Source organism: Nothoprocta perdicaria, unplaced genomic scaffold (assembly GCF_003342845.1).
Source record: "Nothoprocta perdicaria isolate Ctin4 unplaced genomic scaffold, notPer1 scaffold_0, whole genome shotgun sequence".
NCBI classification, from domain to species: Eukaryota; Metazoa; Chordata; class Aves; order Tinamiformes; family Tinamidae; genus Nothoprocta; species Nothoprocta perdicaria.
Window position 1 is genome coordinate 6657234 of NW_020454092.1, and position 20704 is coordinate 6677937.

At 37.2% G+C, this 20704-nt stretch overlaps 1 protein-coding gene across 1 annotated transcript; it reads left to right on the top strand.

Moving 5' to 3' along the window:
- The first annotated feature begins 2707 nt into the window (after positions 1-2707).
- LOC112946090 (cytochrome P450 27C1) lies at positions 2708-15585 on the top strand. The gene is made up of 8 exons (XM_026037871.1): positions 2708-2854; positions 4556-4755; positions 6792-7001; positions 7606-7769; positions 9782-9948; positions 12199-12277; positions 13260-13463; positions 15314-15585. Exons 1-8 carry the CDS (start codon positions 2745-2747, stop codon positions 15428-15430), a joined length of 1251 nt encoding a protein of 416 aa, XP_025893656.1. The 5' UTR covers positions 2708-2744; the 3' UTR covers positions 15431-15585.
- The last annotated feature ends 5119 nt before the right edge of the window (positions 15586-20704 follow it).

Genomic DNA, 20704 nt, shown 5'->3' on the forward strand with positions numbered 1-20704 from the left:
GACAGACTAGACTTCTTCTGTTGAACTTCTTAATTGCTTACTAACCAAGACACATGCATGTGAAACCTCCTTTTATAACAGCTAAAGCTCTTTTTTACATCATGGTTCTTGTTTTCTCAGCATCTGCAGTTTGAGGACAGATTTGGAGAGGTACTGTATTATCACACTGAGAATATACATTGAATCAAAGTTTTTACTGCTTTAAGTGTGAAACTTAAAGCTTTGAAAATTAAATCCATTGAACACATTAAAAGGTATTAAAAAGGCTTAAATTGTACATGCCTTTCACTAGCTGATACAGTTTTTTTTCCCTTTTAATGAATGTTAATTATAGAAAAAGCAGGAGGAAGGATAAGGAGGAGCTGAAACGCRACACTAGTTTTTATTCTGTTAAGAGTTTCAAAAAGCGCAACTCGTAGATGGCCCCTTTGCATACATGCTGGATGCAAACTGGCATTAACCGGATTAGTAACAGTCTGTTAAATTTAACAACACAGTGAACATCAGGAATGAATTAATCTGAAACCCTTTGGTAACCAGCACGGCTACTTAAACGATGTCCCCTGACACGCACAAATATTCATAGACTATATGCAGAAGGGGTGGGGAAGCAGAGTGTTTTTTCACAAAGGAGGTTCTGTTCTCAGTAACATGATTCCCGCTAGCCCTGGCCAAAGCACTAATGCCTACAGCCATTATGACAAAGGGAAAGTATTTTTAATTTGATGAAGTTGAGTCTCCTGCGTCTCATCAGTACTATATGAGGATAAAAAAGAAGGGATGAAGGAGAAGGGCTTGGATGCTGGCATTCTGAATTTTGGACATGTGAAGGAATGCATGGGGTGAGAGTGGTATGTGAGATGGTAAAGTTTCAATATTTTCAAGGTCTGGAGCAAGGGATAGAAAGCGTACGTTGTGGCAGAAAACACGTAACAGAAGTAATGGGCATTTCCTTAAGCATGAACTTAATACTCTGAACACTGTTCTGCTGGAAGCAAAAGAAGTCAAAATACCTTGTCCTTTCCTCTTCCTCTTTTAGAAGTAGTATTTCATTTATTTGGTTGAATGGCTGTGTATTTGATTTTATTTTTTGAGGCTACTCCTGCCACGCAAACCTCTTAGTAACGAAGAAAAGCAAGCAKCTCCACGAATGGGAAAATCCATTGAATCCGTTTTGCTGTGACCCGGATCCCCCTCTGCCACTGCCTTTTCCTTACAGCTTTTGTCTTGTAACTCTTGCTCTCCTTAGAAGACTCTCATGCCCTCCCTTCTGCCCCTGTTGACTTTCATCTCCCCTCAGCCAGGTCTGAGGCAAGAGGTTTTCCAGCTTTGGAAGTGCTCGTTCCTTGCCTGGTTTCCATATGGTAGGCAGGTCTCCTGGTCTCCTGGTTAGCAGGAGCACCTCTCTTCTCAGAATGACAAATACATACCTCTCATTTGAAATCAGATGTTGATTTTTGAAGTTAATAAGTATATAACTGCAGGAAGCCCTTATGCCTGTGTTAAGTTGATCTAAAAGTGCCCCGTGTGGTAATTAGAGGAGACTGTCAGCACAGTTGTACAACTTTGGTTTTCTTGGAAATGAAGCCAAACCAGTTACATGTCTGTAAGTGTTTGGTACCATATGCTAAACAATGGTTCATGTGTCTCAAACATACTGTTGACAATTAAACCTTTCATCTCTGTAACCAAGACTAATTAAAACATCTCCCATAAATTAAACTTGGGTCAACACCAGACTTTTACTAGCCTAGTCGTGTCAGATGTTTGATTTATCGTCAACATGTTTCTGCAAGCAGATGTCTTAGATCAAATGCAAGTTAAGTATCAAAGTTAGACTTAAACTAACTTATTTTRCTGTTTAAAAATCTTTAATTTTTAAACTGACCCAAATCCACAACCCTAACTATATTAAAAAAAAAMCCCTCTTACCTCTCAGCTATAGATTTTTTTCCTGTCATGTCTCTACTGTTTTTTTTAATTGTTATTATTAGATAAGCCTCTCTTTTTTTTTTTTTCTGAAATTATTTCATGTCTATTCCAAGTGAATTCCTGAAAGCTGAGTGTTTTATTTCATGACCAGCTCAGAAGTAAATTGGTTTAAAATAATCAGCAATATTTTATGGGACAATGATATAATTTTGTGAGAAAACCTTTCTGTTTCTACATGATTTCATGTTTTTCAGCCCTGYTTTGTAATTGCCCTGCTGGTTGCCTCCAGCTTGAATCACACAGCTTGCAGATCAGCCACTAAATAAAACTCTCTGCAGGAATAAAACTTTAGTTTTCCTTTTTTTTTTTTCCCCCCCAGATTTAATCTCTGTCTTTCTAAAATTCCATCCTGATGCATCCACCCCGAAATGTAGGGTTTATCACTAGACTGTTACGTTGTGGTAGTCCTAGGTTAAGTTTAAGACTGTAAGTTCTTCTTTGTTTATAAAAAAACTGATAGACTAAATGGGACTTCTCTGTCTTTTCCTGTGATGATTTCAGGGTAATACTTAGGTGGTTTCCAGAGACACTCCAAACCATTCCCTGACTGAAGAGGTGGGATCAGGTTCAGGATGCAATGTGCTGATTTACTGCATGACAAATTGCCAGTGTCCTGTTAAACTTCTTTAATAATATTTTACTTCTTTTTCTGTTTGTTGGTGATACTGTAGCAAAAGCACACGCAGGAGTATGGGAAGATCTTCAAGTCTCACTTTGGTCCCCAGTTTGTTGTRTCCATTGCAGATCGAGAGATGGTTGCTCAAGTTCTCCGGGCGGAAGGTAGAGCACCGCAAAGAGCTAACATGGAGTCGTGGCAGGAATACAGAGACTTACGAGGAAGAGCTACAGGGCTTATATCTGCGTGAGTCGTTACTCATTTTCTGACTTTGGTTATGAAAGTATGCTTGTTTTCTGAAGGACAAATCATCTCGGACTCTGGACGTGTTTGGAGAAATCTGTATGATCAGGAAGGACAGAAGTTATGAATTTATGGTCATTTTTTTACCCTGCTATAAATTTTCAGAGGGACCCTACTGATGCGTAGTTTGAATGTGGCATAAGCTACGTCCCATAGAAATCATTCCTGGCGAATGTGTCCTCATTCCTCTGCTTGGCAGTGCCCTGTGTGGATTTACCAGCTCTGGCTGAAATTCACTGCTGTGGAGTAATGCAGAGAGGCAAAACCCACTGTAGTGCATCCCCGTGCAGAGGCATCTTTGCATGTGGCCAATTCTAGCAGGGCTGTGTGTCTTTCAAAGCTTACATAAGCTCTCTGCGCACGTGGGTGTGATTAATTACCAAACTACTCAAGTCACCACTGACATAAGAGGTTTTTTAGGGGGAAACTGTCTGAAACTGAGTGTCTGAGTCATGGCCAGTCTCTTTTTTTCTCAGTGGCAGAAGGCTTTATGTGTTAGACCTCAGGCTGGACTCTTAAGCTGTAGTTCAGACTAACAGTTCTTGGGTATTTTGTGCAGCAAACTCTTAAATCAACAGATAATCAGAAAAAAATCTGTTTAAAGGAATTGAATTCTGCTCTTGGCCAGTAAGTTTCTAGACCTTTCAGCATCACTATTTCAGCTGAAAGAATTTCATTGAAAATTAATTGCTTACGTAGCAGTTTAAATGTATCAAATACTACTGTCAACAGCATCCCAGACTGCTTCGCTTAAATTAAGTTTGCAGAGCTACAACTTCCAAATTTTAGCCTTTAACAGCAAGATTTCAATACCTAGCTCAGCAAAAAGACAATCTAGTTGTAAATAGGTTCTCGATAGATACCAAATTTGTTTTTGTGCCTGAACCTGAAAAACACTTCGACAAGCTCATTGCAGCTGGAGGTAGTAGTGTGCGTGGTGTAATATTGTGAATACAGTTGAAATGTGTCTTTTCAACTCCCCAACTTTTCACTTCCACATTGTTTGTGTAATTTTGAGTATATTGTCATCTGCATCGAAAACTGACTAAGCCTCTCAGGAGTTGAAGTAGATGCCATTTRTCACAAAAAGTATATTATTTTGTTGATTTAGGGTTAACATGCCTCAAAATRATATATCATTAGCTGAATTTACAGTACTATCTCAAATCGTTGATTTGTCAGATCTGGATGAGTTACGTGCCTTTGGCAATTAAGCACTAATTATAGCTAACAATACTAATAATTCTAGCTAAAAACAAATTTGCAGAATATCCATTCAAATATTTAAATCAATTATAATTTAAAAAATTTGCAAATCCAAATTTTTTGTGTCGGTGCTACCAGAATACTCATATGGAGACACTTGTCAAATTCAGAATATTGAATGGACAAGTTCTATTATTACTCAGCTCAGAGAGAATTTATRCATGCACATTTGTGAGACTGTGAAATTAATAAAATACAGGATAAAAACGCAGGAATGTAAAACCAAATACATGTTATCCTTCCCCTAATTACTATTATTTCACCACTTGATGTTTCTTCTCCTAATAAAAGTGCAAACAGCTTTCACTGTGGAGCGCCTACTCAGTTAGTGACTGTCAAGTAGAATTGTGAATAGACATTATTAATAATTTCTTCTAGGGAGGGAGAACAATGGCTAAAAATGAGAAGTGTACTGAGGCAAAAAATTCTGAAACCCAAAGATGTGGCTGTTTTCTCTGGAGGAGTCAATGAAGTTATTACAGATTTAATTAAAAGAATCCACACCCTCAGAAGTCAAGAAGACGACAGGGAAACAGTGACCAATGTTAACAACCTTTTCTTCAAGTATTCAATGGAAGGTGAGCACAGACTGTCTAATGGCCGTATAGCAGGTGGATGTAAAGCTGTGTTCTTATGGGCAGGCATTTTTGTCATAAACAACCACTGCCTCGTGGTTAATTCGAAGAGGGAAGCTTGGTATTCTGCATTCAGGGGTCATCTTTCTTAGGGTATGAGTAGGGATCCTTCATAGAGTCCAAGCAGGTGGTACCTTTTAATAAGGGAAGATTCGTGTGGAAATGCTGATACATACACAAAATATAAAATGTAGTCTCTAACCAGTTTCAGTACTCCAAATTTCTGCATTAATTTCTTGAGAATAAGGGTGTTAGCGTAGGAATCCAACTTACCAGACAGGTTAACAAAGCAGTCTGCTATCCCAGTTGCAGGTCAGCCTGCAAGTACAGTCTGTCTAAATTCTGTTCATAGTTTAAATGGGGGAAAAGTTACTGGTTCCCAGTGCCTGGGATATATGGACTTACTGTAGGATTGTTTTGCTCCCCTTCAACTCATCTGGCTCTCACTGCCATTAGTGACATAATACTGTGCTAGATRGAACCCCAGCCTGAGCTAGTATGGCATTTCCTGTATCCTTATAGAAATTTAAYGGTGTTTCGTATTTCATGCATTCCTTTAGCTGACTTCATCGAGCCTGCTCTTGTTGTGTGTGTGCCTTTTAAAAACATTGACGCTCTTTGATGAGAGACAGCTGAATAATTTGAGAATTGCAAACACTTCAGAATTGCTGACCTATCGAATGTCTGTCTGTCTGGGGCACTAATCTGAGTCTGTGCTGCATGAATAATGTCTAAAAGTGGCACTGAGCTAAGAGGTACCAGTTTTAAGGAATTTCCAACTCTGAGTTTACAGATTCTGATTAACTGATGGGTTGGTTTAAATTCTTCACATTCTTTTGACATTTATAATTTGTGCCTGGCACACGCCTATTTCATGTATGAAATCCACTTTCAGTTGACTTTTGCTGTCGATTACTTAGCAGCCCAATGTATGTAAAGAAGAAACATGAAGGAAAGAACAAGGAAGAAGTTTCTAAAAAGAAAAGTAAATGTTGTAGAGAATTTATGAAAGGTTGAGGGAAGACTGCTCAAGATTAAGGTTAAACTTCATATCTACTGCACTTGTTTTTCATAGAAAAAATACAGGGAGAAAAAAAAGGAGAAAGAAGAGACCAGGGAGTTAATAAACTAATTAGACTAACTACAGTTCTTGAGGTGTGAACAGACTGTTTATACAGACAACCAATAAACTTAGAAGTACAAAATTTATTTTAAAACCTGCAATTTCATGCAGAGGTGCTGAAGAAGTTATCTAATTGTCTATTTAGATTGCTCAATTGTCCCACCCAATCAAAAGAATCTCTAAATATGATTGCTTGGATTGTGGCAATGCTTTTATACTGTGCAAAATGGTATTTTCATTTAAAAATGGGAACTCTGGTCTGGATTATACAACCAAAAGCTGGGAGCAAAGGTGCCTAGACGTCTGTGGTAAGAAAGCAATTAAAAATGTTTTGCTGTCATACTGAGAGAGCACTTTGACTAAATCCAGGAGGTCAGTTTGTGGTTCAGTCCTGTGTAGTGTTTTCATCAATAATTAGAGAACATTTACAAAACTGAACTGAAAGAGTTCAGGCACACTAGAGGACAGGATTTCAGTTCAGAATGCACTTGATAATTTAAAGAAATGACCCAGAGCCAGGAAGAAATAAATTAGTAAAAACATACACGAGGTACCATTGTTTGGAAGACAAAGGGATTCACAGTGGGGAACACCACGATACTGTAGAAAATCATCTGAGGAAATCATAACAAGCCACAAGGAAGAGAAAAGCCGTGTGCTGTGGCTAAAACATGATGCATACTCGCTATCCAATTACTATCCAATTGCTGCTGTTGCAGTGTTATTTTATATATTGCAGTTGCAATTATAACATTTTTGAAAGACAGTTCTGTAACCCTGCTATTTTGATTACTTCAAAGACTGGTGTATATATATGTATATGTTTATAGAGAATTCTTTGATCTCTCACATGCAGGTGTGGCAACTATTCTTTATGAGTGCCGGTTGGGCTGCCTGGAAAACAACGTCCCACAGCAGACTATTGAATATATTGAGGCTCTGGAGCTGATGTTTAGCATGTTTAAGACTACTATGTATGCAGGTGCCATTCCCAAATGGCTTCGTCCACTTATTCCAAAGCCCTGGAGAGAGTTCTGTAGATCCTGGGATGGACTCTTCAAATTTAGTAAGATCTAGTAGTAGAAAAGTTCAGCTGTGTTTCTGCAGATTCTGTATTTGTGTTTGAACAGGATCTTCTTCTCTTCTGGAATTGTGATAAGACATTGTGGCAAAATAGGTGTCACAATAGTGGGATAAATTGTGAAATATTAATTGTTTAGAGTAAGAAATCAGGAGAAATTAGATGAGATTAACAAAAAAAAAATTAATTGGATCTGCAGCAGTAAAAATCAAAATAATAAATATTTTACATTAAAATGAGACTGACCAATGGAATAGTTTTTAAAACAACTTTTTTTTTTTTTTTTCAGCACGGTTTAAATATTCCTCTGTTTTATACTGCTCTTTCCTTATTTGTCTTTTACTGCCTAGTTGTCCCTGGAAGTTCAGGTTCTGTGCAGGGCTTTATTTTCAGCCCCWTAGGTTTTAATGAGGGTGGTTGTGTTGGCCCCCGTGAGTTTTCAGTCAGGCGCTTGATAGAAACTTCTCTCCTGCAACTAACTGGAAGTTAGAAAATGATCTCTAGCCTTTAATTAATAGAACTCTTAATAGTCTGGAACCACCAGAGAAATAAAATTGGAGTCTTAAGCAATTGTGTTTAAATCCCAAAGGTCAAATCCATGTTGACAACAAATTAAAGGCTATTCAGTCTCAACTGGACCAAGGAGAGGAAGTGAATGGTGGGCTGCTCACATACCTCCTAATGAGTAAAGAGCTTACTTTGGAAGAGATCTATGCCAATATGACAGAAATGCTCCTGGCAGGAGTGGACACAGTAAGCTAATTATTATCATTTGTCTTGTGAATTGTTATCCTTTTAAAGCCAAGTACTATTATTGTAAAGAGTTAAAAAAAAAAAAAAGATAAAACAGCCTTACGGTAAAAATCCTCTCCTAATACTTGAATTTAGATCTTTTTTATCTAAGAGAAGATTTGATCTAAGAGAAGCAATGCTTTTTGACATTCAAAATAAGAAACATGCACGTATTTATATGCTCTAGCTTAAATTAAATTGGTTAAATATGCCAAGGGCTTATGAGTCTGTAGAATCTTTTGATGTTTTGCTCCTAATTAAAGCATAATCATCCATCCCATTCATTTCTAGTCTTTCAGACCCTTAATTTGCCATTTTTAGTGTGTGAGAGTGTTTTCATTAAACTAAAAGGACAGTGATGGAGTTCATGCCAATGGAAGCCTGTTTTTCCATATGACTCAGCATCCTCAGCTGGCAGCCTTGTGTGAGAGGTCTGTACTTCTGATTTCCTCAGGCCCAAGTACAAGACAGAAATGGAGGGAGCCTTTATTTCCCTACTGCTGTCATTTCAGATCTCATTTMAGCACAGAACCTGAAGGAAGTTTACAGGGTTATAAAATGCTTTCAACAAAATTGTAAGGCTCATTTGGGCTACAAAGCGTTCGGACTGTCCCTGGAACAGTGCTAATTTTTAAGAGGTTGTGAAGGGCCTGGGAACCTGAGAATAAACAGTGTTGATATCACAGAGATTCTGTAGGCACTTGGCACAATTGCCACCACCTCTGAGGAACAGAGCAGAGTTGTGTTTTAGCAAGGGACAACCATTATGAGAAGAAGAGAAGAAGCCTTCTGAGAATAATTCTTCTAGTGTTGTACCCCAGTTTGAAGACAAGACATAAAAGGTCATTGCCATGTCAAATTTAGTTTCCAATTTAGTCTTAAATCTAAGTCCCAAAACATTTATTTCCAGAAGCTGGAAAAAATTGGGTATTTTAGCTATACATCATTTACATCATTTACATCAGTCTTAAGCTTTGTTGGACCAATGAGCAAGAAGCTGAAAATGAAACTACTTAGTGCCTAAAAATGAGACTGATAATCTGTCTTCATTATGGAGATTTATAAAAAAAAGCAATTTAAATTAAATAAATTYAAGTTAGAGATTATCGTTTCTCTCTCTTCAATGTCATAAGATATTTAAAACAATATAGGTAAGGACCAATACACTTAGTGTCATTTTCTCTGCCATGCTTACCCAGGAATATTGAAAATACATTATTTATTGTAAGCTTTCTGTCTTAAGTGATGATTGTGAGGGAAGCTGGCTCAAATAAGGCCCTTTGCTTGACCCTCACTTCTGAATGCACCGGATAGGTAGAGCAAAAAGTCCTGAGTCTAGTATTGGGAAGGAACAGTCCCTGAAATCCCGGCAGTATAAACACAAGGAGCTATGGAGTCAATGGTAAATACTCGAATGGGAGTTTAAAGAGATAAGTGCCTACAATGACGTAGTATCATTTGTCAAAGCATGGCATACAGTCTTAGCAGCATTAATATGAATTTTGATATTGTGAAGAGACTGCCATATTCTTAAAATGGATTGTTAATGTTAGGGGTATCATTCTCCCATTTTGTTTCCCATAAAATGTTTTTGTTGAGAGGAAGTATAAAGATGATACTGTACACCACTAGTTAATTTAATTCATTGCTGTTTATAGTGTTTATGTTTCAGWATTACTTATGCAATTTTGTTTGCGTTTGTCTTTTTTGTTGCTTTTTGATACTTCACTGGGAGCATACCAACATTGATTGTTTCTGTATGTAGGAGATTTTTAGGTGGAAAAGGGCTGAAGTAGGGGATAGTGAAATCTTACAACATACCATTGAGTCCAGATGTTAATCATTGCCAGTCTGTTTTATAACAGCACACATGCGAAACAAATAACTGAAAACTGATTGTTTTTCTTGGCATGAAATTATTTTTAATCTATTCTTACTGGACTTGATGATGATGGCAGTGGTTTCTTCCCTAGACTTCTTTTACTTTGTCCTGGGCAACGTATTTGTTGGCAAAACACCCTGAGGTTCAACAACGTGTTTATGAGGAAATAGTCACTAAGCTGGGGAGGGACCAAATTCCTGTTGCTGACGATGTCCCCAAGATGCCTTTGATTAGGGCTGTGCTCAAAGAAACCCTGAGGTAAGTAGAAGACAACTGCAAATCATTAGTTAAAATATTTAACTCCATGTGATTGTAATGACTTTTAAGTCAAAGCTAACATACATTTCTAATTGTTATTACTTGTTGCTTCTGCTTTTACTTATTGTAGCAGTAACGTGTACAARGATTCTCAAGCAACTGAATATGATATTTTATATGATTTTTTTTTTTAAGAATGGTAGAAATAATATCACATATTTATGATGAGCCTGATAGGTAGGTAACTGAAAATGTATTTTTGCCTTACAAGCATTGGTCTGCGTGATGGACTGTAAACCCTTGAGTGCCTTGATGGTGGATCTGGACTGACAGGGTGACAGCAAGAGAGGTGCTTGTTCCAGGAAGGAGAGCGAGTTGAGGGGCAGGAATGAGCAGAGCACAGGCAGGGCACTGAGCCCGTCGCCCGGCGTGCCCATCCTGCGGGATCGGGGCATGGCCTGGCTGGCGGTCACGGGCTCTCCCTTTGAGGAGGCACTGGCCATAGTGCTTGTGCTTGTGGTGCTACTCTGGACAGTGTGATTTGGTTCAGGCAGGGGTATCGTACATGGTGGCCAGCAGCAGGCTCCTGTTCATGCTGTTTTTCCACAGATAAAGAGACTGAGTCAGATACTGATTAGTTAATCTGGTTAAGACCATGTAAGAGCTCCTTGTCAGAACCTGAATTGAATCTTTTTCAAGTGGTTTGTGTATGTGTACATTCACTCGAGATGTAAACCTTTTAGTCCAAGCAGTTTTGATAAAGTAGTCTCAGATTTTTCTGTTTAGATTTCTCTCGCCCCTAAGCTTGTGTGTGGTATGTCTAGTACTAGGTATTAGCCTCCCCAGGGGAGGGGGCTCTGATGGTCCTGCAGGACCCGACCACCTGCAGTCCATTAGTGGTGTAATGTTCACTCCAGGCTGTTTTGTTTGCTATGGGGCTGTTCTGGACACTGCTTACAACTTCAGTGAGGAAAATGTGAAACCTTGCGCCCGTGCCATTGCTTTTCCAGCATCTACTTGTGTTTCAAATAATCAGTTTCCTTCCATCTTATCTCTACAGAACAATTTTCTTTACATCTGCCTCAGGGTTTTCTGAGGAGTTGACTTTCTTTTGTTCCTAAAGTAAGTCCCAGTAAGGACTGGACAAGGTCAAGTCAAGTCATCCGGATCAGGTCGAGTTGTCCAGGTCAAGTTTCTCAGGAAGAAGTTCTGAGTCTAACCTACTCAAGCCTCGACTGCTTTAGTTTGGCAGCATCACATGCAGCTTCAGTGTTTCTGTCTACTAGCAAGTGATTCAGACTCTTTCTCCACCTTGTGCTGAGCTCTTTGACTGCCAAAGCAATTGCTGAGCATAATTGGAAAAAAAAAACAAACCAAAAAAACCAACTATGTTCCTCTCTGCCTGACAAGAATTTCAGGCATAATGCATTAATGCCGCARAAGTGCTTTTCTCACATGAACCCTGGAAGTGCATATGAATCACCAGGCTTTATAACCCTGCTGTTTTTATGTTATACTCTAGTTTCTGAGATAATTTATCTTTTTTTTTTCCAATAGAACAGGACTTCACTACTCTTCTAGAAGATGTAGTAAAGTAATAGCACTTGCTGTTTTTCATATTCCTTTCTAACTACTCTAAGCTTTTCTGAGCGCAGGGAACAAAACAGCAAGAACTGTTGCTTTGTCATTTCTTATGTAAGAATCTGCATTTTCTTGGGAGGCAGGTTGCTGTTGAAWAACTTCCATTTGAGGGCAAAGATATCTTTCAATTCCAAACTCATTTCCTCAGAAGTTATACTGAGGTTTCTCAGAATTTGTGCTGTAACTCCAAGAAGGTACTTCCTTGTTGGAACTTCTCCCCATCTTYGCCCTAATCCTGGGTTCCACAGAACTGAACGAATTCTCTGGGTTTATTCCCTACTAACCCCCAAGAAAACAAATGTCTTTGACTTAGACTGTCTGTATTGCAGTCTCAGTAGTCCAGAGAACATAGCCAAGTGTCCAAGAAACATGAACCTACAGCACTACATCCCTACATCCCTTCCTCCATCCTGTTTGTTGTGTTTTGCTTTGTTTTCCCTCAGATTTAATCATATTCTCACAGGTGCCTCGTAGTCTTTTGATTTCCAAGATGATCTGTACTTCCTAAAATCCTTTTTGCTAGGAATGTGTATTAGAAAGGAAACTAAACTAAAAAGTTGTATTAGTCGTATTAATTGGTACTAACTTCTCATAAATATTGGTCTCTAGATTATATCCAGTATTGCCAGGAAATGGAAGAGTGACCCAAAAGGATTTGATTGTTGGAGGATACTTRATACCTAAAGGGGTAAGTTGTCTCTAGAGGACTGCAATAGGACAAAATTTAAATTTCTTTTGTATGTGAGATGTGATCTGTTGCAACATATACTCGAGTGATTTCAAAAGGTGTCATCAAGCTGGAGCATTAAGAATAAAGCATTACAATAGTACGTGTTTATATGGCAAAGAATAGGAATTTTATAATTGACCTTTTGCTTTTTTTATCTTGACAAAAATGCAAGACCTTCCTCCTCAACAGAAGCAGTATTTTTCACCCTTTAATAAAAAYCTGTTGTCTTGCCTTGTTCTTAATTTTCTTGATGCAGAAGTCAGTTGATAATATCTCTGTGTGATGTTACTATTTGATTAAAAAAAAAAGAAAAAGCATGAAATTTGTCATTTTTGACAGTTTTCTAATTTTTGGCTCTTCAACTCCTTTGTAGAARGAGTTTAATTTCCTTTTTACATTATAGATCTTTTATTTATGCTATTCAAAAATTACACAGCGATGAGGACAGAACTGTACAGCTCCATTTCAATTGTCAGGTTCCCTTTTACTTTTGTCTTAAAACAATGTAGCTTTAAGACAGTCAGGACTCCAGTTCTTAGAATGTATGTATATCTGTTTGGGAGCATGAGCATATCTATTGCTGTTTATTTCCTGAGGTTTTTTTTACCTTCTCATACTTCATTTTTTCACACTTCCTGTGTTTTATATCTCTCTCCTCTCTTTCTCTCTTTCCCAATTCTTGTGACTTTTGTTTCCGTCATCTTCCCCATTGCATCTGCTCTAATATATCCGACAACATTTGAAGATTATTTCAGTTGACCAGCTGAGAAAGGGATCTGTTTTTCAGGTATCCTCTTTTTTTCTAGAATTTGTGAAAAATATTTTAATTTTACATTCTGTTGTATCAACTCATAGCATAGTAATTACAAATAACTATTGTTACGTTTTTTTTTAACCTGTATTGAATTTATATAAATATAAATGTCATTTGTTTCCTCAGACACAGCTGGCACTCTGTCATTATACCACTTCATACAGTGAAGASAATTTCCCCCTGGCAGATGAGTTCCGTCCTGAGCGCTGGCTGAGGAAAGATAATTTGGACAGAGTAGACAATTTTGGTTCAATCCCATTTGGCTATGGCATCCGGAGTTGTATAGGAAAAAGAATTGCAGAGCTGGAAATCCATCTTGCACTGATTCAGGTTAGAAATCTGTGACAGCATTACAAGAAGAAAAATATATTGGTATGATTCTTTTCTCTGCATACCATTTCTGGATATCATAGATATCATATTGTGCACAAAATCTCCTTTTTTCTTTTATTTTTTGGTATGTTATGTAGCACATTTATCCTGGAAAGGCTTAAAAAATGAAAATGTTCATGCTCTAAAGGTAGCATTTCAGKTAAACTGCACTGCAGAAGAAAAATACAGTATGAATGAAGTAAAACCAAAAAGGAGATTGTTAAGAAGGTATCTGGAGATTTAGTACAGATGTGTTTTGTAACCAAATCACAGGTCTTCCTAAATACCTATTAGCTTGGTTACCTTCTCGCTTAGGGGTTCGACTGTAGCATTTACATCACTTACAAACTAGTTCAAACATTCACGTCGGATTGTGCCATCAAATCTGAAGATGTGGAAACTTTTAATAATTACTTAACTGTAAGACTATTGAGACACATTATATGCATTCATGGTACAGTTTGTTTAAATTTGTSCTGGAATACTTAAGGAATAAACAAGTACCACACAGTCCATTTAGTAAAAACTTAGATTATATTTAAGTGATACAAACATAGAAACCTGTGAATCATGATCAATTCAAAATTTTGTCAAAYCTGTCTGATATCAGCTGTAAATTACTTAAGAATAAATCAAATATATAATTAGCTAGGCAATAGTACTCTAGAAAGAGTAGAGGACATAGTAAAAATCAGACAACAATATAATGCCTAATGTAAAAAGACTTAAGACATACTTAGCAAGTTCTCAACGTTAACAGGCGGGTCAGAAAGAGAAGGTAAGTTGAAAACAACTTCACCAAATACTGGTGAAGCCTCGGCTAAGTAGTGGTGTAGAAGGATGGCATAGTCAAACCAGAGGAAATTCAGGAGTAGATAATGAGTATTAGAGATTTGGTATTTAGGTATTGTTAGAGTATTAGAGGATGAGTTTAAAATTTGATCAATCTTCTAATATTTAAAATATACCTAGGTATAGAAAACCAGTGAATTATTCAGTATGCTCAGAAGGACAGGCTAAGAGAAGACTGTCTAATTTTAGGAAGAAAAAGTTTTGAGACTAGATATTAAGAAAAGCTTTCTGTTCTAAATGCTAAGAACTATCAGGGCTGAGGAGGTGCTGGTATTTCCTTCTTGAAAGTTTGAGAAGAGCTGACTGTGTTGAGTGTCAAAACAAAGGGGGATTTTGGTTTAGCCTGTAATTTCTGATTTATGTTTGCAGCTGYTCCTCTCCGGTTCACTGCAGTGTAAATGTATAGTAGAAGCTTAATGTATGGAGAATTTGTATGACTGAACTACAGCAGTTTTGTTCTTGGTAGATTCTTTTATTTGACTTCCCAAAGTATTGTGATTGTTTTACTAGTGCATGGGAAAGTTACTGTATCATGTTTGTTTAATTTTCCACTGCCCAGAGAGAGAAATGTGCATGGAACTTCTTTGAATTTAGACTTTTTTATGGCTTTGTTTTATTAAAGAACACACTGATCAACTACAAAGAAAATTAAGAGGGTAACATAGAGAAAAAAGCTCATGAGGTTTGAAAGTGAGTTTCTTCAAAAACGAGTGGCTCTGTTTTTATTTTTCTAGTTTTAGAAAAACCCCTTGAATCAAAAGATGATTTTTAACAATAGTCTTTACCTTGCAGTAACTTTTCTCTTTTTTTCTGTGTGGGAATCACTTCAGTCAGACACAGTGGAATTGACAGCAGAAATTGTTACAAACTGAGGCTGTTCCGTTTTCATAGAAAAATGTCTGCTCACCATCTGAATTGTGCAGCTTTTCTAATGTTTGTCGTATTTGTCTTTTCAGTTACTACAGAATTTTGAAATCAGAACTTCTCCCAAAACTATACCAGTTCATGCCAAAACTCATGGACTTTTGACTCCTGGAAACTCCATCAATGTGAGATTTTCTGACAGAAAGTGAGACTCAAATATTTTAGAAATACTGTATAATTATCGTGGACACAGGCACATCTCATGGATGTTTGATCATATTTGTTCCCTGTTTTGTAGTTGTATGGCAAAATGATCAAGTGTTACATTTCTGTCTTAGTTAGAAATAGCCTCTCTCTGAAAAGATAATTACACATTGGGAATTACATCCTGAAGCAATTCCTTTTTGCACTGGGAATCTTCCTTTCCCTTGAACATAGTAACAGCACATGCACTGAAAAGAGCAAGTGAAATTCAAACAGTTTTGTATCATCCAGCTGTTTTGTTACACAGCTTAGTCGTAAAAGTCAGTTGCTTGTTTGAATTTATTTGAGAACACACAGAATGATTATATAATATATGCAAATTAGCTGCATGTATGAGGTGGTGTTTTTGTGTTTCTTGTTCTCTATACTGTGTTTTTTCTTTTTTTTTTAAGTTTCTATCATGCTTCTGTTATCTGTAAGGGCATTTATGCAACATGTTAAGAAATGAATACAGTAGTATGAAATTAAGTATGCGAAAGATACAAATTATATCTGTTTGTACAGACTCAAAATTCATGTCAATTAAAAAATACCCAAGCATAACTCCGTAAAATGTTTCTATATAGTTAGATTTTTTAAAATTAAAACTTAAACATAAAAATAAAAATAAAAACCTCCCATACAGAATTGGGAACCCAGACAGTGTCCACATTACCAAACCATAAGCCGAGTGCAAGGCATTTTCATTACTCTGATAATACACCAAAACCAAACATCAAGATAAACAATCAAATTGAAGTAGCTGTTATATTTTGCCATTAATTTTATTAAAATTCAGCTGCTACAACAATAATGAAGTTATCCTTACGGTTCTTTAACAGTAAGAACTGGAAACTTCCCATTGTAATGTATTTAACCATGGGCAGGTGCATAACGGCCTTCTGTAGGATGAAAATGTGACTACTAAGGAGTTTTGAGATTTTTACACTTAGTGGCTAACACAGAATGTAAGCTTGACAGTTTTTTGTTTTTTTCCTAGAAACACTAACAGATAAGTCTCAGCTGCATGAGACTTCCATACCGTAATTTCACTGAGCGCTAACTTGACCTTCTCATTCTTGAGAAAAGACCTCCACCTTGGGATCATGTTATTCCTTGAGCAAAGAGCTCAAGCCTGTATATCCTAATATGAAATGAACTAGGTAACGATGTTAACTATGTAACTATGAAGTTTTGATTGATGTTTGTAAGGTAGTTTATATACTGATAATCATAAACATTCAGACATATGCACAGTTAGAAAAAAGTTGTGCAGCTCAGTTTTTAAAATCACATTAATCTACTTTGCCCATCTGGCTGTGAAAAATGAAAGGTAGGTTATGAAATTAATAACAGACTTCAGTTTTAATGATGAACAGGAAATTCTGCGTAGCTGAGTTTTACAGACACGTAATATTTTGGTTACTTTTTGTAGTGTCTTTTGAAGGTCTTGACAAGAGAAAAAAATCCATTCTTCCTATGGGTCTCCTATGTAAAATAATAACACTAAATAAAGTGGATCTGATCTGTAAGAAGATTAAATGTTTACATACTGACTTTTGAACTTTTTAATCTTGTATTGAGCACATATATGTACTATAAGAACTAAGTGTCAACTGTGGATATTTTTTTCCTTGAATGAGCTTTCTTTCTTATATTGTTTTCTAAGACTACACTTCATTTCGTTTTATTTTCTTTCCATTGCTGTTTCTAATGGTCCTCTTTTAAATAGACTAAACAGAGTTTTATCTGCCAAAACCAGCTGACATCCTGAAGGAGATTTTGCAAAGATCTACTTAAAAATCTGTGGATTGAGTGTTTGACTCTGTAACTCTGTCAGTTTATGTGGACCTGGGGATCAAAGGCCCAAGACCTGAATCCAGATTTGGATTCTTCCTGGGACCCTCTTTTTGCCTTGTTGTATCATTATAAAYGCCAGCCTTTGGTATCTTCAGTATCTTTGTTTACTTTGTGCCAATCCTAAGGTAATACATCACTCTACAAGAAGGAAGAGGCATTATAAAAATGCTGTTTAAAGCATTTAMATCTTTTCATGAAAACAGAAAATCTGTAATTTTTTTACAGAGCATCTATACATGTAATTTTTCTTTTATACGTAATAAAGTATTTATACAGAATTTACAAGTACTGGTTCTGATTTTATTGTTATTTATAATTGCATTTTTCTTTAATGTTGTAAAGGTTTTTTCCTTTTTTGKAAAGGACTGGAAGATTCAGTATTATATAAGAAATTTCTAGTTCAGCTAGAAAAGATGGGGCTTGGTACAATCCTATAAGGTACATAGTGACCTGCCTGAAAAAGAGATAATAAAGTGTTGTATTAAAGGAGGACAGTCATTTTGAAAAACAATTCCTAGCAAAGTTACTCAAGAAATAGCCTAGAACCAATGTTAATGTATATTTTGATTAATGGTAATTRCTTAATATATAAAAGAACATTAATGATAAGGAAATGGAAGATTTGAACTATAGAAACAACACATCTAGAATATGAGTAGTGGAAATGGGATGGAGTTACAGCCGAAGACATGTTTGTAAGGAATAAAAATAATTTCTCTGAGGAGCTCATCAGTTGAAAATGTTGTGAGGAGGAAGCCCTGCATACCCACAGACAACTATAAACTGCAGGTGTGCAGCAGTAATGAAAAACACAGTTTTAAACCTGGAATGTATCAGATAGAGSATTTCTGGTAGAGACTGGGATAAAAATAGGTGAGTCTGCCTCTAAAGTACAGTTTGGTTGTGTGTTCAAGAAAGACKGAGTCCAATTTGAACAGGTAAAGGGACTGTTAAGATTTTTCTTGGAATCAATACAAGCAAGTATTACTAGTTTACTTGTTTAAGTATACAGGTGTTTCAAAAATCACAGCCTGCTAGCAGCTGAAGTGGGTGCCAGCAGTTACAGAATTTGAAAAGATAACACCCCAAACCAAAGGCATCAAATTCAGAAACTGGTAGRCTACCTGGTGTTTTTAATGCCTTGCTCAGTGTATACTATGGAATGTAAAAAGGAAAATACCTGCTTAGTTAGCAAATGAGGAAGAAAAAGTAATGCAATTAAATTTTTAGGAGYATAGAATTATTCTTCATTTTGGGTTTTTTTTCCTAATGATAATTCATACATTCAGAACCAGAATTGCTGTATTCAGATAGTCTATTCTCTTGTTTTTCCTTATTCTGCTGTAGGTACTTAGGCCAGGAGGCCTCTGAGGCCACTGGRAAGCAGTCACAGCTGCAGCCAAACTGTTGGCCAGTGGTGAATAAAAGGAAGAGCTGCGTAAGTACCCTTGTAGGGATGGCTTCTGGAGACACAGCTGGCCTGGCAGCATCAGGGAAGGCAGCTCGGAGGGTGGTAGGTGAGTTGTGTACTTGTGTTTAGGATTGAGGAGTAGGAGAGTAAGGCAGGATTTGGGCTTTGCTACCATGCCAGGCAGAGCTATGAAAGGTTCATGTTGTAGGTGATATCAAATGTACCCATTACTCCGAATGGATTTAACAAACCCTTAAATTCCCAGGGATCCAGAGCAACTTGGGTTTGCACTAGAGAGTTCCCCTGGAGGCTGATCAGGGATTTTCACCACCTGAAGCATCAACAGAGGATTTTCAGAGTCCTGTGAAAAGTGAATGCTAAGGTGATACAGAGTGCTCCCAAATTACAATCATAGCACTGCACAGAASAGGTAAACCAAATCAAGCAGTGTGGAAAGACATTCCAGCTGTTTTTGTATATGGTTGGATAGAACTGTTGTTAGATACAGGACCTAGTAGTTCCTGTGAAAAGAAAGAGGGTATTAAAAACAGGAAGGAAAGAAGGTAAAAAGAGATTTTCTACCTGCCGTGGTTAACACATCAGTACATTCCTGCATCTTTTTTTCTTCCAGGGGGTAGCCCCTATAAAAAAATAGGAGTACATATACCCAGAGATTGCAGGTGTTTGATTGTTGCCCATGACTTATGCATTTCCATTCTAACTTAAAAAAAAAAACAAATGTGGGTGTCATGTGGCTCTTTTAATTCTTTCATCTGAGAAATAGTCTCCAATAGTCTCCAAAGTATAATTTTCCTCCAGGTTTTTGGATTTTGGGTTTTTTTTTTTTTTTTTTTTTTTTTGTCAGTAACTGGGACATACCGCTGCAGATTTAGTACCACTAGATGGTGCTGCTTTGTAGTATTCTTTAGGACAAGTCAGATTATTGATGTAAGAAAAAAAAAAGATCCAATAGCTCGAAGCAGTGTATTCACTAAGACTTTCCAAAGACCTAGGACACGGGAATTTTCTAATGCTTGATTGAAGACTCTCAGCTCCTTGATGTTCCTGTATGTGTGCTTGTGTATTGGTGTGCTCAGTTTGTATCCGTCTTCTGAATATATACATATATCTTTAAGTACTTTATATAACATATAGACAACATTCAGCCTTTGCAGTCCCATATGCCTCGGCCTGGGGTCCCTCTTTAACAGAATCTGTTAATCATTAATGTTCAACAATATACCTAGTATCATGCCAAATAAAGACAATTTCTATCTGCAAAGATTACAGCCTAGGTGAGATTAGAGCAAGGAAGACAGGAAGCAGTTTAGAGGGCTGCTTTGCTTGCTTCAGGCCCCAGTGTTAATTCTGCTCCTGCGTGGCAGCGAGCAGCAGCGGCTCCTTTGACACCAATGAAAGGGAATGGTAGTGGCCTTGGCAACGCTTGTCTGAAACGGCTCTTTGCTGCCAGGCCTTTATCTAGTTGGGAGACAGTGACATGGGAGTGTTAACTCGCAGGAGCCGAGCAGGCTGCTCACATCAAAGGAGGGCTGCAGTCACTGGTGTGGGAGGAAGGTAGCTAAGGCGTAAGCAATTCCAAGGGAATACAGGGCATTGTGAAGTTYCGGGATAAGATCTGCTTTTACCATTTTAATGTTTAAAATCAGTGAAATGCAGAATTGGGGTTTAAACCAGAAGTTGAAACGGGTGAACACCTTGTTCAGATTGTATTATTTCTATACTTTTGAGGGAAAAGTTGAAAAGAATTGAAAATATGAATGAAATGTTTTTTCTTAAAGGAAAAAAATCTTTATGCTTTCATATGTACAGAATATGAGCTAAGAAAMTGCCCAGTTTTACTCAAATTTCCCTTTGCTTTTCCAAAAGCAAGTTGCTTATTCCATGCTCTTGAAGAACCRGTCAGCAACGGTAGCTGTTTATGCTACATTTAATGTAGGATAAATTACTT